The sequence below is a fragment of the Arvicola amphibius genome, chromosome 18, assembly GCF_903992535.2.
Source record: "Arvicola amphibius chromosome 18, mArvAmp1.2, whole genome shotgun sequence".
Lineage (NCBI taxonomy): Eukaryota > Metazoa > Chordata > Mammalia > Rodentia > Cricetidae > Arvicola > Arvicola amphibius.
This window is the reverse complement of record NC_052064.1, coordinates 25,331,155-25,357,715: the sequence shown is the minus strand read 5'-3', so window position 1 is coordinate 25,357,715 and position 26,561 is coordinate 25,331,155. Positions and strand designations below refer to the sequence as shown.

At 40.4% G+C, this 26,561-nt stretch overlaps 1 protein-coding gene across 1 annotated transcript in view; it reads left to right on the top strand.

Moving 5' to 3' along the window:
- Tmeff2 (transmembrane protein with EGF like and two follistatin like domains 2) overlaps positions 1–25,412 on the top strand; it is a 241,020-nt gene extending 215,608 nt beyond the window's left edge. The window contains exons 8-10 of the mRNA XM_038315533.1: positions 19,838–19,961; positions 21,383–21,541; positions 25,316–25,412. Of these exons, the coding sequence (XP_038171461.1) occupies positions 19,838–19,961; positions 21,383–21,541; positions 25,316–25,412 (380 nt within the window). The remainder of the gene's footprint in view (positions 1–19,837; positions 19,962–21,382; positions 21,542–25,315) is intronic.
- The last annotated feature ends 1,149 nt before the right edge of the window (positions 25,413–26,561 follow it).

Below are 26,561 nucleotides of genomic sequence, written 5' to 3'. Positions count from 1 at the left end.
CTGCTTGTGGATCAGATGTAAGCTCACAGCCACTGCAGCAGGGCCACGCCTGTCTGCCTACTGTCCCTCTCCTCTCCATGACAGCCATGGGCTCTGATCCTCGAGAGCCAGGAACCCCCAGTTAAATGCGTTCTTTTATAGCTGCCTACGTCATGGCATTTTGTTACAGCAATAGGACATTCACCTCTAGTGAGTACTGGCCTCAGACTCATGACTCTCTCTCTCTCTCTCCTCAGTATCCAAAGTGCTGGAATCCAAAGGTTACCAGCACCTGCTGCTGTTCCCATTGTTTACAGCAATCAAATGGGGCACACACAATCCTCCTCTAAGACAGATTTGGCACTGAAGTCTCTTCTTCTCCCTGCCTATCCATGTCCTAGACTTAGACAATGTCTATCACCTAAACTGCAGTCTGTACTGATTTCCTGTGTGTCTGTTGCTCCCTCTGAGTCCCCTCATTGATTCATTTTCTGTACCAGTAAGCTATGTCAGATACTTTCCAAATGGCTTCCCATTGCCCTTGAAATTCCGTGCTCCTTCTCCTGGTACATCGAGCTCTGCTCATACAGGGTCTTGGTTGACCTCTTCATTTTCCTTTAATTTTGATCTCCCTCGCCTGTCTCTGCCTCTCCTCCTCCTTTACCTGGATTTCCCTGCTGCTGACAGAAGCTTCTTTGTGTGGGCCACTCATACCTTCGGGGCCACTCCCTGGGCTTTTCAGCTGGCCAGTGCTTTCATAGCTCTTCCTTACTACACATCTTCACACCCCTGTCTGCAATAGCTTTCCTGCCCCACTGTGCAGTACCTGAACATCCTGGGTGGTTCCTGGAACATTTCAAGCTGACATGTTGAGTTTTGTTGTTGTTGTTTGCTTTTGTCTGTTGTCTATCTTATTGTCTAATGTACGCACTTCAGGTAAGAAACCCTTTGTAACTTAACATTTGTACCTTAGGTTTGAAGCACTAACTACATAGGAGGAAAGAAGTCAGTGTTTTGAGTGAATCCATTGATAAATAAATTAGATGAGAAAGAATGAAGCAATAGCAAATTTAGATACCCCATGAGAGGAAATATTTTTTTTCACATTTTTAGGATCCAAAAAGTTACATGGTCAAATACCAAGAGCCTAAAATCACAGGTTGATATTAACATCATTGCTTCAAGCAGAAGTGAAGGTTTCTAAATTATCTATCACCTTCCACTCCTGTTTCAGAATATAGTCATTTTTGTTTCTATTTCTAAATAAACGGCCGTCTGGAAGCTGCAACTGTACTGTCAGCTGTTCTATTTCAATACACCAAATAGATGTTTGATTCTCCAAATTCAAAATTGTACATGTTTTATAACCTCTATTGATTTCTTGAGTGGCTTACCATGTACTCCAAGAGTGTAAATTATACCGTGGGTGTGGGTTAGACCCATGAAAAGGTAAACAAGCCTTTATACCACAAAGTAGCTTTTGGGGATAATTTATTTCAAGCTCTAAATAGTGTCTAGGTGGAAAGAAAGTGTGTGGAGTTACACAACATTCTTAACTGTTTCTAGAGTCACCCATCTGGAGTTAACTATTTAAAATCATCTCTGGCTATAAAAGCACCAGAAAAAAACCAGTTGTTTCAAGCTAGAAATTAAAAAAGGAATCTCTAGCTGTTTAAAATGCTTGGTGATTGTCTGCAATTTACTGTGTGTCTATGTATATATGTGCATACACACATATAGCCTAGTGATATTTCAAATACAAGAATATCTCAATTTGAAATTCTATCAAACAGAAAATCAGTCATTTCATTTTCAAATTATCTTAATTAAATAGCAGAACATTACATTTTCAGCTTTCCTTAATGAAATAGAGAACATTTCAAATTTTCTTAATGGAATACTTAAGTCCTTCTTATACAAGATATGCCAAAAAGTCTTGCATTTTCTTAATTAGACTGGATTCCATGTGAAATGCCAGCTTTTGAGCATCCAGGACATGTAGACAGAACTGAACTACAGGAGCATCCTCTAGATGTGACCCAGAATCTGCCTATCAAAAGGGTCGTTGATGTCAGTTAGCTTCCTCATCATTTACTTTGGGGCAATAGAAGTAAAATGCAGAGCCATTTGTTCTATGGCAAAGTGAATAATGAACAATGGTATTTTTTTTTAAAGATGAGAAGTAACTGAATAGGTAAAGAATAACCCTTTGGAAAAGTTTCCTCAAAGTCTTAAAACATCTTTACTGGAGCTACTAGAATTGACATCTTCAAGACATATTTTTGTAATGCAAATGAAATGGACAGGTACTTTCATATAAGTTTAGGCTAAGACTATCAGACACATAGAAATTATCTGAGGAAGACCAGGGTCCTACTGAGTTATGCTGGGAAAGCAGACCTAAAGGAACACTCTCCAGATCACGTGGCAACTGCAAACAGTCTTCAGCTCATTCCATCACTCCCATGTGTATATTGAAAAGTGACTTCATCAATGTAAGAGATTGTTCGTAATTAGCAACTGCATTACTTTGCAAAGGCTCTGCTATGACCTGCTGCAAACAGGTGAGGTAACAGAAATTTATCTGTCAGAATCCCAGATGACCAACGACTGAAAGTCAAGAAGGGTGAGGACCAAGTTGTCTCTCACTAGTTGATACTTCTGCATGTATTGGTCCGTAGCCCCAATTTCTGCCTCTGTCATCATGTGACCTACTGCTTTGAGGGAACATGGTGTGATCTACTATAGAATTTTAAATAAACTAAAATTTTATTAATCAGTAGACAGAGATTTCGCTGACAAGTTTTTGAAAGAATGCTTTTATTGACAGAATGTTTCTACAGCAGGTTAAAGTTGGGGGAGGTGGGACATGGAAATCTAGGGTGGATTCTCACAGTATTGAAACTTCTGCTTTAGAAAGTAATAGCACCTTCAACCACATTCGTATTCTGCTCAAACACAAATATATTTGGTTAAAGGATCTGGATTAAGAGACATGCCATCAAAACAATTAGCTTTCTACACATTAAACTCTTCCAGAGCTACTGTACAAAAGTTAACAATCAACAGAATTTCCCTATTCTGTCTTATATCCTATTTTTATATTTTTTTAAAACAATCAATTTTATCTAGAATCCTAGCTTGAAATGGCAAACTCATCCTTAAAAATATGCATTGCACAATCAACTATGCATGGTTCTCAGAACTGTCCTGCCTTATCCTTGACTATACAAGAGAGCATTGCCTTCTTGTCCTTTCAATGAGGAACACTTACATTAATTTAGTCAGATACCATCACATGGCAGTACTCCAGATTTGTAAATGAAACTAAACCCATGCTATAAATTCTCCAACTACCCTTTCTGGGCCATGACATCATTTGGAAGAAATATGCAAACCCATCATTTGCTTACACTGGCTCCTCAATTCATTTATAGATGTCCTTCTTGGTCGTCGACAATTAGCAGAACATTTTTGCCCTTCTTATTTTACTGAGAAAGGATGGAGTGGAGAGCAAATATAGCACTAACCTATACACACCTACTCCCGCCATGATGACTAAGGACCCTTCATTGAGCAAAATCCTTCTCTGCCATATTGTACTTTACTTTTCCAGTAAGAGAGATATTGGAATCATGAGAGAATCACATCACAAAAACATGTCCTTAGAGACAAATATGCAAAGGCATGTTTTCAAAGCCTCTTTCTCTCCACCAGGGCACAGATGGTTGGTTGCCACATATGCCTTTTATGCCTATACGACATACTCATTACAGTAAATATTGAGCACCCACTTAGTGTTAGTCCATGTCTCAAACCACTGAGACAGGCCAGCATACTACACAGTCTGACAGAAAACAGGGTGTCGCCTAATGCCAAGTGTTCTCATGTGTCCCAAATACATGACAGAAGTGTCATTGACCCCCAGGGTAGCTCGAGTGACTACAGCCCCCATGCAGTTATTGTATCCTGTACCAATAACTAAATGTCATGTTTTTCTGTGTGTCATTTGGTGAGAAACATATGGAGATGTCCTGACTAGTGTCCCCAGAGTGCCGTCTGATGGATGGACAAGATGCTCCTCAAATCAGAGGGAATGCCAGACCTGGTAGCTCAAGCCAATGATCAAACTATTTGGGAGGCTGAGGCAGGAGAATTGCAAGTTCTAGACCTGTGTGGACTGCAGAGCAAGTCCAAGCTCACCTTGACCAACTTAATGAGAACCTGTGTCAAGATAAAACATAGAAAGAGGGTTGGGGTAAAGCTCAGTGGTAATATCCAGAGAGGTCCTAAATTCCATCCCTAGTAGGATTAGGGTGGGGAGAAGAGGAAAAAGAGAGGGGAGGGGGAGAGGAACTGAAGGGAAAGGGAAGGGAGAGGCTGTATAAGCAAATGAGTAGGAATTCTGATTACATAAGGCATGTTCTTTTATTAGCATTTCCCAGTGTAAAGTAGCTATTTGTCTGGTCTGACTGCCCCCAGCTATCACATGGCCACACATGGTACTCTTGCTCCGGGACATTTCCCTTTGCCTTTCCTGTCCTTCTTGCCATGTGTGACTTTATCTTTTCCGCAGACTAGCTGAACTTAAGTAGTTATGAGCCCAGAGCCAACGTTCCTTTCCTGCCACGTGGAAACGGAAGCCATCATAAGCACTGGTACGAGATGTACTGCTCCTCAGTTGTCTTACTCATCCCCATGTCCAAAAGGATGCTCTGTTAGCTTCCACGCAGGGAGGTCTTGTTGGTCTTTTGGTAGTTACTAAGAGTCGTTTAAAAAGCCCAGGTTTAACGGGGCTTTCTTGGGAGACTTCACAAACATCCACACGTGGGAGGGGCATGCAACATATTCTTTTCAAGTATTGGCTTCCAGAGATGGTTTTTAATTGAATAGTTCAGGATGGACCACCTGTAGTGAAAACGGGCTGGCCAGCTGAAGGCGCCCAACGGCTTCTTGTGACAAGGAAGAGTGAACATAGGGAAAGAAGCAGATGACAAACCACAACTTGCATGCTCACAGTCCGTGGCTGACTGTGACTCTTCAGAGCTCGGGATTTTGAGAGCCAACACAGATTAGGGACCAAGAAGGTGCCAAGCATGGCACCCTACAACAAAGACAGTGTAGAGTGCTAACGAAGCTAGCTGATCATACAGAACAAAGACAGAAGGGAGGACACAGCTGGATGAGGCCAGCTGTCTTGATCCTCAGTTGGAATGCCAGAATCACCTAGAATGGACTTTTTAAAAGATCAGTCCCTTTGATGGTCCCCATCAGATGACGGTGGGGAATTCATTCATGGGAGCAATAGAGTGAGCCCACCCCAACACAGGCAGCATTGCCTTAATGGAAGGTTACACTTCAGCATTTACTTCATTAAATTTTGTATACACAGAAGATAATTTATAATGCATCCATACAAAGTGCACACAGATAGACAGAGACACAAACATGCGCACACACACACACACACACACACACACAGTTTGAGAGGTATTTGAGCAACAAAGCATCTTCTAATGGCAGCCATATTATATATACATATATATACACATATACATATATCACTCATTATCTACATTACATAGTGCCTATAATCATAGCTGTTTACAATTTCTCGTCTAAATAGTTTATTCATATTTAGAAATGAGCATTAACTTGAATAATCCAGGACCATAACCATTAGAAGTTATTTCACCACTAAAGTTACAAGCCTTTTAGTTCGTTCCTTTTGTCCCTCACCCCCCCCCCCACCCCGGGCCAAAGTTGAGCTTTAAAACAGTTCCCATAGATACATGTTACTCCCAGTATCTTCTCTCAAAGTGCTTTAGAGGCTCAACTCGTGAAAGCTTATTGAAGGGTAAAAGCTATACCTTTGTTCCTTAGCTGAAGAAATAACAAAAGCTCTCCAGTTCATGAAGCTGTCTTGTAGAAAAGCAAGCTGATTACCAGCTTCGGTCACTGCCATTACCACCAAGTGTGTCAGCAGTGACAGTTTTGGAGCCGCGAGGAATGAGAATAAATGAATGGCTGTGTGCCGAAACAGAAATGAAAGGAGAGCTTCATTACTTTAGAATCTTAGCTTCTGTTTAGAAAATCCATGCCTTGTTTCTGTTTTATTTTGTTAATAGAAATGTCTTTCCTTCTTGTCAATCAAAAGTTCCGCCTCTTGCTAGACAATACCGTGACACAAAACCCACAGCTCTCATTCTAAAGGGAAGAAGTTTATTCTAGAGCGATTTGAGTGACCCAAGAACACAGATCTGGGTTACCCCAATTTCCATGCTTCCATACGGAGTCACTTTCATAAAGTTTTCTATAGCTTTACAGAACAAAGAAAGCCACCAATCAGGCAAGATTAAAAATACATTAGCAGGAAAGTCAGAGAAATGGGTCCAATGAGATGACGGAGCTTTCCTACAGGCTCAAGATGCCATCTGATGGCGTTCTCTGCTCTTGGGCTGATGGACACCCGTGGTCTGTGAAGTTAATAGATGCTGTAATAGATGCTGAAAGGCTTTGGTTTGTTAGCTGTAAGGTGTTAGTTCCCGCACAGAGGTGGGCAAGGGACAGCTGTTCTAACGCACCAGAACTAGACCAAGATAAGCTAATAGCCTTTGGAACCTGCAGCATTCCGTCTTTCCACGGTGCTGAGCTTCTAATCAGCCAGCCAGTTGCTGCACACTTCCTTTCAGGAGGTGTTGTTCCTAGTGCCACAGATACAGTGTGATTGGCCGAGTTGGAATTGGTGACACAAAGTTCCAAGGCAGTTTTGTGATATGACATCCACATTTCCGTTCCCACACTTCTCAATAGCTAAATAAAAATGGCTATAAGTCTTTCATTTTAGAGCCGCTGCCCATGCTTTACACGGACTTAGGTGATGGGAAAAGCCTTGGGTAAAGGGATAAGGGCTCTCTTTGTGTGTGTGTGTGTGTGTGTGTGTGTGTGTGTGTGTGTGTGTGTGAGAGAGAGAGAGAGAGAGAGAGAGAGAGAGAGAGAGAGAGAGAGAGCGCATGTGTGTGTCTGTCTCATAATTTGTCAAGATAGGAAGAGAAGAGTCTGAGCAAAGGATAAAGACGTATAAAATTGATTGGAAAGCAGGGGTCTGAGAAACTGAATGTGAAGGAGAGACAAACACGCATGCACGCAGGCACGCGCACGCATGCGCACGCACGCGCACGCGCACGTACGCATGCCATGCGAAGATGAAGATGCACTCGTGAAGACTAGGCATAGTCAGGGCTTCAGGAAGAAGGAAGTAATGAACTGTATCAAATACTGCAGAGAGTTTGAACAGCTGCCTGTGAGAAGTTGGGACACAGAGTTTAGGAACAATGTCGCTTCTGCTCCACCTGCCGTGGCAGCTCCGTCTGCCCAAGGCAGGGTCTCTGAGAGCTACAGGGAAAAGACAAAGTAGAAAAAGACAAAGTAGAAGTCAAGGTAAGGAGTGAGAAAGGGGGTGTAGATGATGCTGGGGAGAGACCGGGCTTGAGGACGACTTCCGTTTTATTTTCCCAATGTCAAGCTATATGCTTAGCTGCGGCTAGAGCAGAGAGTGGAAGTCACGGGAGAACAAGACTGATGGAGAGAGCCCTTGAGGAAGGTAGGGGGCGGGGGTCACAATGAGGGCCTCCGCTGAACTAAAGGGAAGAAAGCAGGAGAGAAGCCGTTGTCAGAGTGAAGCCAAGAAGCTAAGGTTTGAAGCAGGGGACACGAAACAAGATGCGAGGTCGCATGCTATTTTGCAGGGTTACCCAGTTCCCAACCAAAGCCAGTCTGCGTGAGATGCTGGACTAAACTGGTGCCTCATTTCAACTGTCTGCTACGCAAACTCCCAAAAATATCACCAAATCTACTTGGTCATCGGTGTCTTGATCCATACAAAACAGTTTATAAATCTTCTTTGAGGGACTCTTACAAGTGAAGTGTTTTTACAGCATTATATATTCAAACAGTGATAGTCTTATTGTGGGTCCTTGAATAATTGTAGATCTACTTTCATCTTGTCTTAACTATTCCTGACTGTGTTTCGAAGACAACAAGGTCAACTCACTGAGAGACCATAAATGTTCACATTATGTATTATAACGTATTACGTATAGCATGTAGCAGTGCTAGACACCGTGGCTACTTTAATAACATTCATATAACATATTACAGAGGGACTCTTGCTGTTTGGCTTCTGTGATTTGGGTTTTGCACTTGGTTTCAGGGGTCCCTGTGGTCCCTCTATTATTAAAGTCTTTGCTGTCGCTATGTCTAGTTTCGATCCTAGCACTCTCTGTGGGTCCTTAACTTCAGGTTACAAGTAAGAACAAATATAGTTCCTGTCTGTACTGTTTAACCATTTCCTCATATACTACCTAAGGAGAAAGAAGTAGCTGGACACTCAGCTCAGGCAGCTGAAATAGATACTGCCTTGACCCACCGCTTCTTTCTGTTGTCACTTAGAGTAGTTTTCAGAATTGTCACCAAAGAAGTCTCACTGAGAGAGGCTCCCCTGAACAGGCTCTACGCATATAAATTTGGCCAGAAAGGCATAGATTTACTTGAAGACAAAAGAAACCGAAATGTCCTTGTAATAAAAATTCCTTCCCTTGGGTTTTTCCTTCCCTAAAGTTCCTAGTAAACTTCAACTTTTGAAGGGAAGAATTGCAGCAGAAAGAAATGCCACGGTATCTTAGGGGGCGGAGCTGGAGCAAATCATCCCATAATAGCAAGGCAACTCTCGTGCTAGTTGCCCCGGAGACTAATGAATCATGGAGCATGCCTCTTTCCAAGGCCTGATATTGACCGAAGGGTTGTTAAAGTCATCTGAAGTTCTGTGAAGTCATGGTGGTTTTTAAAGGTTGTCAAGCTAAAGCCTCTAAACCTATGAGTAGCCCACTTGCAGAAAGATGGGCTCTTGACTGAAGAGAAAGTCAGGGAAAGAGCAATGGAGACACAACAGGGTCTTCTCTCCGACTGCTGCTCTCTTCACGACGGGGAACTCTGTCAAGTCTGAGTCAAAGAAAGCAAACCGTCAAAAATTTGCATATTTTGCTCTTAATAATAAACGGAACACCATTTTTTTCCCTTAGAAATCTAAGATTTTAGGCTAACTCTCAAAAAGCCTCATTACAGCAAACCCTTGAATTGTAATAACTGGGTCTAGATGCCATAGCTAAAATATTACATATAAATGGCCCTCCCAAGGTTTCACAGGTTGTTCAATGTTCGTTTCTGTAAACACATTATAGTTTGAAACGCAGCTAGTAAGAATCCAGGAAAATAGCGACATATTTTTGCATTTCAGTTTACCCAGTCTGTAGATTACTACATAGATTTCAAAGTCCACTTCACATGCAGGAAATCCTGAAAACACCATCAAGGCTTTGCTTGGAAATATGGTACCACGAAAAGCAGATTCTTCTGCTGGCTTTAATTATATGTCCAAAGAATGCATCTAGGAGGTGATATCTGTTCACAGTTTATGTCAGGCCTGGTGTGGAATAAGAAACCCAATCTTTACATTCTAGCTCGCTCTGCCCGTAGCTCTCCTCACAGCCTAGCTGGCAAACTTTCACATCTCAGTGTAACTGCGGTCTTGAAACAATTCTGTGGAGGCCAATTAAGAGAAAGCTATTTTCTCCTGGTCAAAAGAGTAGACTCTACCTCTGGCCTTGATGAGAGACCTAACGTTCCAAGCTATCCAAACTTTAGGTTTAATATCGCCAAGCCTGTCAGCTCCCTGGCCAGGAAGAAGCTTAATTTGCCTCAAATCATGCTTAAAAAGGTAGGAGGAATAATTATTCTTATTAGGAGATGATATAATATTCCTTCTCAGAAACCGTGCTCTGTGTGCAGTCACTATGGACCTGTCTCGAGGCCCTGTAAGTCTGCCTGCTTTTCCAAGACTACTGTCTCAAGAAGACCTCACTTTTCTTCTTTCTTCTCTTCTGTCTCTTTAGTTTGACGGCTGGCCAGATCCCAACTGTGCTCTGCTTGGCACTTTGGACTTTCCCACTATTTCTCTGAGGCTACTTCCCTCTTAGATGTGGCCACTTGTAAACCTCCATGACTTTCTCCTTCACCGTCTCCCTTCTCTGGGCAGCTGCTGAGATTTTTGGTCAAAACAATTCTGAAATTACAATTCAGACTATATGAGTTTCCCCACCACCTCATGTTTTTATCCTAATAAAAGAGGGAATCACAGAAACCGACTATCCTCTCCAAGAGCAACTCTCACCAACAATAGGAACAATCACGGGATAGCTTCAGATCCGAAACCTACTTCTGTCTCAGACATAATGCAAATACAAGGGACATTTAGGCATTTTTTCTGGTTAGTTAAATAAAATTATTTCAAAATTACTTTGGGGATAAGACAGTAAGTAGGAAAAGACTAAAACTGAGTTTTCTGAGAGGGGCCAGACTATCAGCGTGTCTGTGTGAGAGTTTCACCTGTCACTAAATAAAAAGGTGCCTGGTAGAATTTTGGGGGTCACTTCTGTAAACTATCATATCATCTGTAAATAGCAAAGTTTGACTTCTTCCTTTCCAATTTGTATCCCTTGTCTCCTTTTGTTGTCTTATTGCTCTAGCTGGAGCTTCGAGTACTATATTGAAATAGATATGGAGAGAGGGGACAGTCTTGTTTTGTTCTTGATTTTAGTGGAATTGCTTTACGTTTCTCTCCATTTAATTTGATGTTGGTTGTCGGCTTGCTGTACATTGTCTCTATTATGTTTAGATATGTTCCTTATATCTCTAATCTCTCCAAGACTTTTATCAAGAAGGGGTGTTGGATTTTGTTGAAGGCTTGTTTCATTGTCTACTGAGATGATCATGTGTATTTTTTTCTTTCAGTTTGTTTATATGGTGGATTACATTGACAGATATGTTGAACCATCCCTGCATCTCTGGGATAAAGCCAACTAGATTGTGGTGGATGGTTTTTTCCTTGATGTGTTCTCAGATTCGTTTTGCTAGTATTTTATTGAGTATTTTTGCATCAATGTTATTGAGGGAGACTGGTCTGTAATTCTCTTTCTTCGTTGTATCTTTGTGTGGTTTGGATACCAGGGTTATGTTAGCTTCGTCAAAGGAGTTTGTCAGTGTTCCTTCTGTTTCAATTGTTTGGAACAATTTGAGGAGTACTGGTATAGCTCTTCCTGGAAAGTCTGGTGGAATTCTGTACATCAGGGAAAATAAATTAAGTCGACTCTGAGATCCCGTCTTACACCTGTCAGAACGGCCAAGATCAAAACCACAAATGACAGCTTATGCTGGAGGGAATGTGGAGCAAAAGGAACACTCCTCCATTGCTAGTGGGAGATGGGTTAGGGGAAGGTGGTAGAAAGTAGGAGGAGGGGAGGGAGGGGGAACTGTGGTTGGCATGTAAAATAAATTTAAAAAACAGTAATAATATAAAAGGAAAAATAAATAAAAAGCTATATTATATATCCAACATTAAAATATTTAGTCTTCTAGAAAAACAAAATATACTTTGTGTGCATATAGGAACAGACAGTTAAAGATAATTATCCACTCTTAGTGACTCATGTATGTGCTTTTCAAGATAATATGCAATATTAAACAGTGATGTCACAAGATGAATTTAAACCCACAAAATCGACTTCCTCCCCAAAGAAGACAATGCACAGGTGAGATCACTCTGTGACATATCTGAATTATGGCCTAGTTAAAATTTAAGACATTTTACACTTTTTCAAAAGTATGATGTTCCTGTAACTAAGGCAAAAATGATTTCTTTTGTTTAATATATTCCACTTTCTCAGTCTTTCTCTTAGGATATAAAATAATAATATTCCCAATAAAAGTAACCACTTGCTGGTAATCTATTATACCTGCATATTAGCAAAAGAATTATTTTCAGAGCTTAAGGAATCAAGATGTATGAAGTAATCTAGTCTAGCAAGCAGTAGTTCTAGACTTTAGCCTCAGGAATGGATATCCCAGTTTCCTCTTTATTCCTCCAGAGACTTACTGTTCCATCTACTCACATTTATCTAAGAAGCAGCTCTAGTTGTCCTACGGTGAGCAGGACTCTGCCTTCCTTTCTGATGCTTTACTGGGTATTACATTCTTGATGCTTTCATCCTTGGGACCATCCAAGCTCTCTCTAAATTACCTACAGAGAATCATTTCCTTGAGATCGCTGACCCATGGATTTGATTTATCTTAAACAAAAGCCTGATTAAAGCAAGGTGGTTGTCCTAGTTATGGTTGCTGGTGCTGTGATGAGATACCATGGCCAGAACAACTTGGGGAGCAAAGGGTTTATTTACTTACATTTCAGGTAACAGCCAATCACTGACAGAAGTCAGGACAGGAACTCTTACAGGGAGGATCCTGGAGACAGGAGCTGATACAGAGGCCATGGAGGAGAGCTGCTTATTGGCTTGCTCCCTATGGCTTTCTCAAACTGTTTCTCATAGAAACCAGGACCACTTGCCCAGAGGTGGTACCACCTAAAAAGGGTCAGACCCTCCACCATCAATGGATAATTAAGAACATTTCCTACAGCTGGATCTTATGGAGGCATTTTCTCAATTGAGGTTCCATGCTCTCAGGTGACTCTAGCTTGTGTCAAGAGTACATAAAATTGCCGGGCGGTGGTGGCGCATGCCTTTAATCCCAGCACTCGGGAGGCAGAGGCAGGCGGATCTCTGAGTTCAAGGCCAGCCTGGTCTACAAGAGCTAGTTCCAGGACAGGCTCTAGAAACTACAGGGAAACCCTGTCTCGAAAAACCAAAAAAAAAAAAAAAAGAGTACATAAAATTAGCCAATGCATAAAATATTACCTTAAAACATCATCTGATCATTTATACATGCCACCTTCCCAGAGGGATCCCTACCTGTATAAAACAGCTGATCTAGCCGATCTTCCATCATTTAAGATATTTGATCTACTCAGCTTTGATCTTACAAAGCAAAAAAAAAGATGGCTTGCACCATCACAAAGAAAAATAACCAGAAATGCCAAATCATTTATTCAGATAAAACATGTCACTACCTAATGAATTAGATTCTCATGTCGCAATCTTAGAGCTACTCACTCTTTGTATGCTATACAGATGTCAAGAAAAGAAAGCAGAACATCAGAACAAGAGAAACAGGTTGACTATGAAAATATTTAATTAACATCATCATACATGAATAGTATTCCACGCCTGTCTCTATATAACTGGGGCTCTCAGTTTTCTGTTCCAAATTTCCTTTTCTGGACACACACCCACTGGAAAGCATGTGAACAGATGGCATGACTGGATTTTCAACACTTCCTTGGACAATCTTTAGCCATTACCAGAAGAAAGGCATTTTCTCTTCAGAAACATTGCTGGTTTTAGTTCAGTTTCACAGAGTAGTGTCTCCACTTTGAAACATAGTGCCTTTTTTTTTTAACAGGTGAGTTCTCCAAATACTGTATTTCAAATTTGGGCTGAGAAAGGATGTGTAGGTGAATTTTTTTCCCATCAGTCAGTTCCCCAAATAACCACACTGAGAGTATTATTAATTATAAATACTAAGTCAATTACTTAGGTTGGCCTCCAGCCAGCTCTTACAATTTAATTGAACCCATTTCTATTAATCTATGTGCTGATCCAAGGCTTGTTTTCCTCACCTCTGATCTTCCCTAGTTGCTTCTTCTGGGTCAACTCGAGACTCCTTAAACTCTGCCCTTCTTACCAACATTCTCTCTGCCCCATAAATCCTACCTAGCTATTGGTCACTCAGCTCTTTATTAACAAATGAGAGTAGTACTTTTTTACAGTGTACAAAAAGATAATTCCACATCATTTCCCCCTTTTGTCTAATTAAATGGATGCTTTTAACTTTAATGTAGTAAAATTATATACAACTGAAATATTTATCAAGTAAAAACTACAGTTACAATTTACTTTTGGCAAATTAGAGAAAATACTCATTATCTATACTATCTTGAGAAGTTCAAAGTTTTGTACCTAATTCACTTTTGATCTTTTTATGTCTCTCAACCTTATACATATTGCACCTCTTTTGTAAGTTCCTTTTCTTAACAAGGAGAACTCTAATTATAAATTGTCCTCAACACTATCAGAGACCCACAAATAAAACAAGCTCCGTATGGAGTTTCTTTGATGCACATCATCTTCTCTGAAACAGATTGGTGCTGCCAGGAGCATACCTGCCTCATTATCATAAAAAGTCTGATATTATGAAAAATACCTCAAATGCCATATTCTGTAGATCTCTGAAGTGTTTTCAAACCACCTGTCTATCTAAAATATGTCTCTGTTTGACCTTGAAAACATACCTAACATGACTACAAGTTTGATTGCTATAGGTGACTAACTACTAACATGCATTTCTTTATTATCCTAAATACTTTACAATAAAAACTTTCAAGGACTAGAAATTTACATTACATTGTTAAATGAGCTGCATAAGTACAGTACCTTAAACAAGAGTAGAAATGTATATGCAATATGTTTTAACAAAAATAACCTTAAATTTATATCAATATACAAAAATATTTTAAACAAGAGAAAAAACATATATATATATATATATAGTATAACATAAATAACATCAAATTTGTATCAATATACAAAAATCCACACCAATATAAAATATTTAAGACTAGTAGTTGGTTTTTTAGTTTAAAAATAGATTCAGTAGTCTACTTTTATCCCATAATCTCTATATTCCTTTTTTCTTTCCAAAATAAGATCCTTGAATTTAATCTCCTTTGTTCCACTTTTTTCCTGACCATTACCAATAACAACTTGCAACCAATTCCTCTAGACAATGACAGATGTTCATAACCCACTGAATGACCAAAATCCATTCACCCCTCGTCTTGGGAACGTGGGCATTGTGTTCTCTAGATTGCTTCCTGCTGTCTGAGGGGCAACAACATCTCTACAGGACCCTGAAAATTTTAAGACAATGGTCAAGTGCTGGGAGAGCTAGCTATATCATTTGTTCACAGCCTCTGTGTAATGGAAAAGTGAAGGACTTATCTGAAGTCCTGGCTAGAATAGTGCATGAGGCTGGACCATCTCAGCTAGCTACCTTGAACTCATTCCGAGCAGTTGGTAGTCCAAAGCTGATCTTTGGGTGGTGTTTGTCAGCTTAGTGCCATTACCACAATCCAGGTGGAATCATTATTGTGGGGACCTACTGTCCTTTTGGAGATACCAAAGGTCACTGTTAGGAATGGTCACAGTTGACTGCAGAAAGCTTAGGTATTTTTATATGTCATATGCTGCCAATCTCGGAGAAGTTAAAATCCCACGATTTGTGGAGTACATCCAGAGTACACAAACCTAATTCCTAATTACCTGATAGAGACTCCAACACAGAATCATGGACAGGGAGCTACATGAAGTTTTTTCTAGAATTAGTTAATACTCTATATGACCATTAGCATCATAACAGAAAGATATAGATATTAAAAATTTAAGATAATATTTATATCTTAAGAAAAAATTTAGAGTCAAAATAAAACCAAAGGATTATGAGATTAGTGGCAATAGAACGATCCCTTAATTTTGGTTTTTCTTCTGTGCCATATCAAGACTAGAATAACAGGTAGACACATAAACACACCTCACTGTGACCAGCACTGACTCAAGTCTGAGCCCCTCGATTTGTTTCTGTTTCCTTTCTATCCACTCCTAGGTGACTTGACATAAGATAAGGCTGAATCTTGTGCCATTCTCTCTGTCTCTGGTTTTTCACATCTGTCTTCTTTACAAACGGCAGTCTGTGTAACTAACTATACTAAAGAACATAACTCCTCAACATCCCTTGACAGCTGTTGACTAACAATGGGCATGTGGTTGTATTAGCTCTGCCCCAAATAACTCAAGGTATGCCAGAGAACACCTCCTCGAAGGCTCACATACTCTTCCTGAATAAATATTTACATATGTAAATATTTAACGGGAAACTTGGTGCAGAGTTTAGCAGAGACATGAAGAGTTTGTACCCTAGCTACAACCTTTCTCAGAAGGGAGAGTATAACCCTTACATTAAACCTCATTGAAATGGAAAACAGAGAAATCAATGTGTAAGCTGTCAGGCACTAAAAGAAATATGTACACTTCCAAAGTATCATTTTTATATAATTTTAAATCTCTGAATGCTTTATTGTTGCTTAAATATCCACTGTACATAAACTCCAGGTTCACAAATATTTACCATGACTCATACATATATTTGTTGAGATATTAGATTTCTGTGTTTCTGCTTGCCTTAATATACTAAAATCTCATTTCTAAAGTTTGTCTATTGCTTCACGGGAACTGGTCATATATTCAGGTTTTCAATCAACTGGTTTCCTTGGTTGGATTGACTATAAACCTGTTGACATATATTGATAACGACTCCTCATTTTCTTGCCCAGGGATCATTTCTTCTACTCATTTATTTTCAATTTCTCTACTTTCTTATTTGACCGTATCACATGAGCTCTAAGCTTGCAAGAGCTGAAATAAACTAGTTAGCAGACTTTATGATGGAGACTAGTCCCCTCCCATGTTCCACTGCTTAGACAGGAAACAGGAAAAAGCCAGCTCTTTGCACACTGAGGCAATAGCTTCATTCAAAAAAGCTCCCATGTAGCACCTAGACATCAGCTCCCATTGGACAGTGTTTGGAATCAGAAACTGTCAGTTTGGGGATAAGGTTCAATTTAAAAACACCCTCAAGGATAGGTTTTCAAGTTAAGACAATTCTTGAACTTCTTTTATAGTTAGCAGAAAGAAACCCAGCCCTTTAATAAGACGAGAGATCTTATGACGGAAAAGGCTGTGTTTAACTTGAATGTAGGGAGTCGGAGAAGTTCCCCACACACAGGAGTGCCAGAAGCACTGGAGTGTTACTAACGAACACTAAATAGAAGTGTTGAATCATTTGCTATGCGGAGAAGATTCAGAAATAAGAGTGGAAATCGGTGCTGGCTCATTTCATGAGCAGTGGGCCTTAACAACCCCCCACTGCTTAGAAATCCTCTGTAAAGAGCGCAGGCCTGGGTTGCCTACTGCAGTTGTGGCCATCTGGACCCAGCAGGGAAATAAGCCTGCTCTTCTCCGTGGATTCTTGAATAACCAGGTCATCATACGGAGCATCTAAACACCAAAGTTACCCTGATTCCATTTTGGTCAGATGTCACTCAGTACTACATACTTTGATTTTCTTGTGTGTCCTACCAAAAATTTAGTCAAAATGTATACAGTACTTAAACAAATGGGAGATGCCAAAACAGTTCCCATAACCTCACAGTTTTTCTGTGGAAGTAGTTCACAAACTTTAGCGACAATTTTCAGTGCAGAAACATCTTAATGCAAAAGATCACCCACCAGACCATAGCTGAAATATCACAGACAAAGCAAATGAAGTGCTGAAATGTCACCTGCGGCCTCTCCCCAATGGCTATGATATATACCTTATAAATCTAGGATACACATTGAATTATTACCCACCGGCGTCATAAACATAAATAGCCCTACAAAAGAAAACACTAAACATTTTAACAGTTTGCTTCAAACTTTAATGATCTGCAGATGGCATCTAGATCCTAAAATGTATGGAAGGACGTTTTGCAGCTCTCCCTAAATATAAATAATGCATCCATCTAATTCGCGAATGGCAAAGGCTCATCCTATTCCTGATGGATATGCCTGTCACCCATGACTGTCAGCGAAACTTGTAAGGATACGCTGTAATAAAGCATGATGCCCCTGTGTACGGATAATGGGAAGCAACCCGTCCATGAAAAACAGTCATTAACGTGCAGTCTTCTCTCACTGCTGCCCCTGTTACTATGGTGCTGAAGAATACTCATAGATTGAAAAATATCTGTAGATTGAGATGGATAAAGTTATATTTCTCATTGATCCAGAAAGAAATTTTCAAGAATACTGTATTTCAGAAGAGACAATGAAGGCAAAACTGCATTGTGTGAGTGTGTGTGCGCCTGTAGGGGTGTGTGTGTGTGTGTATGTATGTGTGTGCCTATATGTGTGTGTGTGCCTGTACGTGTGCCTGCATGTGTGTGGTGTGGTATGTATGTGTGTATGTGTGCCTTTGTGTGTGCCTGTGTCTATGTGTGTGCCTGTGTGTGTGTGTGCCATGAGAGAATATTATGTGTCCTCATAAATCCCTGTCTGTCTTACTCCTTCCCTTTAAGCCAGAGTCTCTCACTGAACACGGACCAAAAGGGGAACCCTGAGCCCTAGCAATCCTGTTTTGCTAGCCACTCCCACAGCACTGGAGTTGCAGGCGTGCATGTGTCTACACCTAGCTTTTTACATTAATGATGTTAGCCAAACCCAGGTCCTCACTCTTCACAGGAAGCATCCTTGCCCACTGAGCCATCTCTCCGGCCCAGACCCCTCTATCACTATACAAGAAACACAGAAGAAATTGAGCAGTCACTCACTTGAAGATGGTGTGGCAAACGCGTAGTCAACATATCTGTGCAAACGGGAGTCCGAAAGCACCCACGTGTTTTTATAAAAACATTAGAAAACAGAACTGCTGACAGTAGAAGTGTTTCATTGTAGAATACACGGTGCTTCATTTTCCTTAAGTTTAAATTTCACAAATCATTCCTTCCTCTTTTTTTGACTTTTTATCGATTCTTTGTGGATTTCATGCCAATCCCATTCATCTCCCCTTACCCTCGCTTCTGCCTTCTGCCCTTGTAATATCCCACTCCCCACAAAATAAAATTTAAAAGTAAAATCATAAAAAAAAATCCAAAACAAACAAACAAAAGTCTTGGTGTGGAAGCTGCCGTGTGGCCCAGAGAGTCACACAATACGCTCTTTAGTTCATACGTCTTTCCCTGTAGGCTCATTGCGATGAGTCTTGCCTGGTTCCAGGTCTCTGACTTTTGCTATACTATTGATACTTAGCCCTCACTGGGGCTCCTCTTGGATACCCTACCGTTGTCGTGTGTCATGGAGATCCTGCAGCTTTGGATCTGCAGGTCAGGTCCCTTCACACACTCCAGCAGTTCGAAATACGGTGGATGTTGGGCTGGGCTAACTCATAGCCCTGGTTCTGAGCCTGGATTGGTCACCCTGCTAGCTTTCCCTCTCCACCTGGGTGAGCTTTCCAGCACAGACAGCGGGGAGCGGGGCCAGTTCTGCTCACACAGCCCTGGGCCCTGCTTCCCTGTGCTCACACCTCCAGGGCCAGCTCCACTGTTTTGCCCAAGCGAGGTGTAGGACCGTATGGATCAAAATAGATAGATGTGACTATCTATACAAGCGATTCTAAAACAATCTCAGTTGCATTATTGTGGCAATGAAAATGTATGGATGCAAAAAAAACCCCTCGTACTCACAATATATTATAAAAATGCCTGACAGAATGCATTTGTTGAAATCTGCATTTGGTCTAGAAAATATTGAACACAGCCATACTTTAACTTAGCCCTCATGTTGAGAAGTATCGGGGCATTTGAGAAATTTGCTCTCAGAGAAATTATGCTTTGAAACTGAAAAAAAAAATCAAGAATCTCTTCTTGGATTATTTTTATAACCAATGTACAGGCTCTATGCAAAGAGAATTAAAGCTATCTGACAACTCGTGGCCACATCAGTGGCTGTTAAAGATGTAGCAAATTGCATAAAAGCCTGAAAGAGCTCTGGGTAATTTTGCAGTTTCCTCTCTAAACATAATTGTGAAGACGTCTGTCTTTCAATTCTCTCTCCCTCTTTCCTCTGAAGCATGGCCTTTTAGTCCTGGCTCTTTTCAATAGAGTTGGCGAATGTAGCTTTGCTTGTTAATGTACTAGTTGATCTTCCCCAGCACAGAAGGTATTTACAAGGGCACTTACTTTTATCTGTATTCGCAGAGAACGCTAACAAATTAGAAGAAAGTGCCAGAGAACACCACATACCTTGCCCAGAACATTACAATGGTTTCTGCATGCACGGGAAGTGTGAACATTCCATCAACATGCAGGAGCCATCTTGCAGGTAACATTTTCTTGGCTAAACTTTTAAAAGGCATAAAGTTGAAATGTAGAAACTAGCTTTTAAGTGTTAGCGGAAGATTGCTTGACATTCTGCTTAAACAGGGAAGCAGCATCAAAGTTTCTGTCTCTCCTACACACACACACACACACACACACACACACACACACACGCACCGCGGAGTGACAAAAAGATGTGTGTAAACCTTATACACTCTGTCCAGCACATCACTCTGTTCCTACAGTATAATTTTAATGACATGGACCACTTTCTGTTCACCGTCCTTTTCTCTGAATGTAGTAGAGCTGAGATTGGCACTTCTCCCTTAGTATTTTTGGGGGAGGTTATTTCCAAAACGCTCCAGATCATCTATGAACTATATGATTGGGCACTCACTCTCTTTTCTCCTGAGCCTAGGATCAGGAGACGATTGGCCGCCATGCCTCCAGTTTAAACTCAGAAGAGACAGAAAGAAATTGCTTGTCTGGGCTTAGTTTATGAATACAGTTTATAAATATCTACTCGTGTCTAGAACATAGAGATATTCTTTCTGAGATGTCAAATTAAGATAAAAACATATTTATATTAATATACACTGGAGTATGATGAAATAAAGAAACAACACTGTTTGGGTCTCTTTCTCCACCTGCCCCTCTGTCTCTGCTTCTCTTTGTCCGTCTGCCTCTCTCTGCCTGTCTTTCCCCCACAGCTGCCTTCCATACCTGTTTCCTTTCACAGAATACCCTGGGACATGCCTGTTCTTCAACAGACAGAGTGAACATGACACAGAGAGCTCTGCCGTCCCTCTCTCTGCAGCACTCATTAAATTACACCCTCCAGAGACCCGTGGAAAAGTCCTCAGGATGTAGTTGCAAGAAATTCAGAGTCAAATGCGAGACTTTCCACAAAGCAACGACATATTGATCCAAATTAGTGTATTTTGATATCAAATGCTTATTTCAACACGAAAATTGCCTATCTGTACTTTTGGTTGGGAGGCTGAGTGAGTGAGAAGCAAGATCCATCCTAATAGGATGCTCATACTGCTTGTTTGTGTACCTGTGTTGCCTGCACCAAGATTTTTCTCTTCAAAACATTTGAATAGAATTTCAAGAACATTTCTGTGTTCAAAACTAAGACCTTTATGACTTTTGAATAGAATTTTAAGAACATTTCTGTGCTCAAAACTAAGACCTTTATGACTTTATGGCCATCCAGTTTAAGAAATTACTCCTGCTGTCTCTCTGACTCGAGATTTTTTTTTCAGCATTTTTCTGGCATAGAACAGGTCTAAAACAAACAGCTGTACAGTTTTTGCACTGTGTCATTAAGCAATCCATATCCATGTTAACCGAGGTTAACGGAACAAATTAAGAGTACAGAGTTCTGGGCCACGGGTGACCAGATGCTGTCCTTCCTTCCAGATGTGATGCTGGCTACACTGGTCAGCACTGTGAGAAAAAGGACTACAGCGTCCTCTACGTCGTGCCCGGCCCCGTCCGATTTCAGTACGTCTTGATTGCAGCGGTGATCGGAACGGTTCAGATCGCTGTCATCTGCGTGGTGGTCCTCTGTATCACAAGGTCAGTAACCGTACTTGGGCATCACCCAGGCTGAGGGCAGCGCTTGTCCCTCCCTTTGACTCCGAGTCTCGTGGTGGACTGACTGTAGCCATCAATTCTCCATGGGTCCTAGCTCCTCCCTGTGAGAACATTTCAATAGCCACGTGGGAAGGCATGGGTTTTCCTACAGGACAGGCACAACTTATTTTACTCATTTTTATATTAAGATGAGTATTGTTTATGTCCTAAGACTATTTTCCTCTCTAACATAGAATGTCAACATCTTTTTAGACACTCTTTTCTCTGTAAAAGGCCACTTTTCATCCAAATTATGAAGCACTAACTTTACCTACCAGAATCTCTTTGCCCAAAGTGATAATAGATGTTATATAAGGTGTAGAAATGCTTCAATTCTAGCCCTCACTAATAACATCTTATTTCCAAGTAGAACATTTGGACACCATCAGTGTTAACACACTTGGTGTCAACAACAAACACCTTTTAACTTTAACATGGTAAGTGCTAATTGCAGAGATTTAAATGTAATGGGAAAGATTGTGTTATACTAAATGAAAACCTTCGATCTATTTTCGAAAGAGCAGCAAATATCATAGCTTAATAGCAAATCCCAAGCCCAGAAAAAGGTAATTTTTATTTGAACAGGGATGAGATCGCAAGAGCATAGAGATTTCATCCAGTTTCAACAGGAAATTGAGCCATGATTCCTGAGTGGTGGCTGAGGCTCAGTTTGAGACAAGGAGCAAAGTCGGGGATTTGTTTGACCTCTTGAGTGTGTAAATGCATGGTCGGCAAGAACTAGACTCTAAACCCAAGGCATCATTTATGTTTCGTGGCAGCCAAAAGGCCAGTGTAGATCTGTTAAAAAAAAAAAAAACAAAACTGAATTTACTTTCTTTTTAAAAATGTCCAGAGTAACTCTTTGAAGTTTTTATCACATCTATAAGACATAAAAACTTCCATCCATTTCTACAGTTCTATAGTAAATTGGAGACTTTCCCCAAAATTTATTTCTGAAAATGGGAAAATAAGAAGCGTTATGAAATTAACACATAAAGACTGTAATGTACCTTGGCATCTGTATGATGCTACCTTCTTTGAAGACAAGTGTGGGATCTGCTCTTTAAAAAGAGAAAGGTAGCTCATAAATCCTCACCCGGCCTACAGGCATAAGGGGAGATCATCACTGGAGCTTGGGGCAGCCCTAAGCCAAGTTGAGTCCATCATCTTGACTCTCAGGTTGAGATGCCAAGTGGGTTGTACGAAAATAAGTGTAGCTGACTTAAAAAACAACTTGACTAAGCACAAAATGAAAAGATAAAGAAGAATCTAAGACACCGAAAACTGTATCAGATATCCCTAAGGGCACATAGAAAAACAAAACTTGTATAAATATTCACACAATAACAACTTGATTGCTGTCTCATAGAGTGGAGAAACTCAGAATTTCAATACTTCAAACATGCCTTCAAATAAACTATTAATCACAGTTTTCATTCCTAAGCATAACTTCAAAGTGGAATATATAGACTATTTTACCAAGATTTTGTATTTAGAAGCTATAATTTTGTTGTATGTTTATATATTCACTTGTCTGAGTGCACAAATGCACGTGCATACACACTTCATGACATTACAAAAGAAAAAGAAAAAACAACAGTTATCCTCACTTTCATGGCAGAGACTCTGAAATGTGAGATGTTATCGCATACTGAGATTATGCAGCTGAGTCACGAACTCAAAATACTGTCCAGCCTGTCTACTGCTTTAACTTTGTGCTTAATGTTGCCCCTCTGCTCCTAGCTGCTCATAGTTTTGTGTGTGCTTCTGTTGTGGACTGAGTTCCCAGTTTGAGTAAGCTATGTGGTAGTGAGGAGCAGCGGGCTGCATTCCTGCTTTTCATCCCGCCTGGCTCCCAGCCGCCTGGCTAGCTTATGCCCCAAAATAACAACACACAAACTATATTCATTTAAACACTGCCTGGCCCATTAGTTCCAGCCTCTTACTCACATCTTGATTAACCCATATCTAATAATCTGTGTAGCACCACGAAGTGGTGTCTTACCGGGAAAATTCTAGCCTACGTCCATCTTGGGCTGGAGCTTCATCGCGTCTGTCCCAGAGAGCAGAGGCATGGCAATTTATTAACTTCCCTTCTCAGCATTCTGTTCTGTCTACTCCGCCCACCTAAGGGCTGGCCAATCAAATGGGCCAGGCAGTTTCTTTATTAACCAATGAAATCAACTCAAACAGAAGACCCTCCCACATCACTATGTCTGATATATTTTCAATGAATATGTCTTTATTTCTCTTATTTTCCATGCAAAACTAAGCAGAAGAAAAAACCCATACTCTCTTTCTGATTTAGGGGAAGAGAAATAGCACACCAGCCATGCCTGCACTGCTCTCGTGCATTATCTAACCCTCCCTCTTGTACAATCAAACCTCTGAAGGAAAAGTTTGAATCCATATGTCACACCACTGTACAGGGTAGACTTATCCCATTCATTAAAAGACAGTGTGCTTACAAACCAGACTCCCTAACTGGACCCACCACTGACCCCAAGAACCCCTGTTTGCCTGCTGACCTGGCAAGCCTTGTTTGGCAAGACCTTTGCCAAAGTGCCCAGATGCAAGAGACTTTACAGCATTATCCCTAGCATAGATGCCCCTATTGTCCTCAATTTTCTCTTAATGTTGGTCTCATCTGGTCTGTTCTTTGTTCTGACTTCCTTTCCTTTCTCTCCTGTCCTACCCACTTCCACCCAAATCTGTTTCTCTTTTTTTCCCTGTCTACTCAAGAACCTGCCTCCTGAGCAATATCTCATAAAAATATGAATATCTAGAGACCTGTTCCCAAGTGAAAAGACTTGTCCCGTTGAGAAGGTGGACTCTCATCTTTTTTACTTTCATCTCCCACTTGTCGAAAATGTGACTTCTCAGATCCATGTTTGGTTTTGACAGATATAAGGCCCCAGCAACTGTACAAAAATGGGCCCACACCTACTATGTATGTGTGTGCACGTGTATGTATGTCTATATACATATTTTCCACTGTACCACCTGTAGTTGTAATAGAATTTTGTTAGTCTTATATTGTTCTTGCTTGCATGATCAAAAAAGTCTGTTATTATAATAAAAAATACTAGATCAGCGAGTTTCAGATGTTACTGAAAATCAGCTTTTTGTAGAAGCAACATAATTGGTACCAATTTTTGTCTCGAGTTTTATAGCATCAATGCAGTACAATGATATTAGGCTAAACCAAAGCAATATTCCTTTGCATTTACATATCGGGTGTTATCAGCTCATTTGTTTCAGTGTGATAGGATCTTACCTTATAGCACTGAAATGTCAATATAACAGTCATAATTAAGACATTTAGATATATAGTTGTTGAAGACATTTAAAGGAGATGTGATAAGCTTGGGACTTGCTTGTTGGCCTTGTGCTGAGTCTGGTCATTGCACAATATAACGAACATACTTAATGAAGGAACAGTCAAGGGTGGGGTATTTCTCTTCAGCTTCTACTTCTGTTCTTCCATTCTCAACAGAAGCCTAAAGACAACTGCAAGGAGAAGCAAATAATAATAATAATGATGATTGCAATAATAATAATAACGTTTACAAGTATTCCAAGATTCTACTAGTAATCCGTATATTTTTACTCTGAAATATTTGACTCTTTTGCCTCTACAGCCTCGCTCTTTGACTGTAGGACCGAACTTTAGGTAATCGCATTAGACTAAGATCTGTAAACTTTCCAACCTTCTAGGAAATGCCCCCGAAGCAACAGAATTCACAGACAGAAGCAAAATACAGGGCACTACAGTTCAGACAACACAACAAGAGCATCCACAAGGTTAATCTAGAGGGAGCATGTTTCCCAGTGGCCGGACAACTGACAGCTTGGACTACACAATACAGTATTAGAGACAAAAGAATAAGACGAGATCTACACATGTTGCCTTGCGTTTGTGGTAATCTACACCAATGAAAACATGTACTACAGCTATATTTGATTATGTATGGATATATTTGAAATAGTATACATTGTCTTGATGTTTTTCTGTAATGTAAATAAACTATTTATATCAATCACACAATATAGTTTTTTTCTTTCCCATGTATTTGTTATATATAATAAATACTCAGTGATGAGAAAAAAAGGCATTCTTAAATTTGCAGTAATTTGTAGCTGTAATCCCTGTCCAGCCGGCACAGGCTGTGCAGACAGCAGGATTTCATCTTCTGTGCAGCTTCAGACAGCACATTCGTGTGCACAGGACTCTGGAGCTAGGTTTTAAGTGATTCCAAGACCAAAAGAAATGATGGTTATTAGAAAGAGAAAAAATAATTTAATGTATCAAGGAAGCATAAAATATGTCAGATACTGGGATCCTCTCTGCTTCATCTACTTTCTTCCCTGTCTTTCGCTTTTCATTCTCAGAAAAGAAAAATCTCTGGCATATAAATTAAATAAGTGAAGAAGAGAGGGAAAGTGTTTTATGACTCAAACTAGAATGTAAAGAAGATACTTGTCTTTATTGAGAGGCAGCCTAGCTCTCTCGGTCAAATGCATCTGCCATCCAGGATCTGAGTAAGGGATACCTTAAGTATATAAACAGTGACCAAACCTGTTTGACTTCTGTGAGCAGAAGTAGCAACTAGGAAGAAATTGTACCTTCCTCAGTAGGTATGAGCCCAAATCTCAATTTCCTAGATGAGCCTTGCTGCACGTTTTAATCCCAGCACTTGGGAGGCAAGGGCAAGCGAACCCCTGTGAGTTCGAGGCCAGCCTAGACTACAGAGCTAGTTCTAGGACAGTGAGATTTCACACACACACACACACACACACACACACACACACACACGTCTCATAGAAGAAAAAGAAACTTTTGTTGTGTTTATATCTTCTATGAAAAGAAGGTAGACTCGCAAAAGACAAATGCTCTCATGAGCATTTATGCTCTTAGGGCCCAAAGAGCACTGTTGTTTGAAACTGAAAACCCAAAGACAAT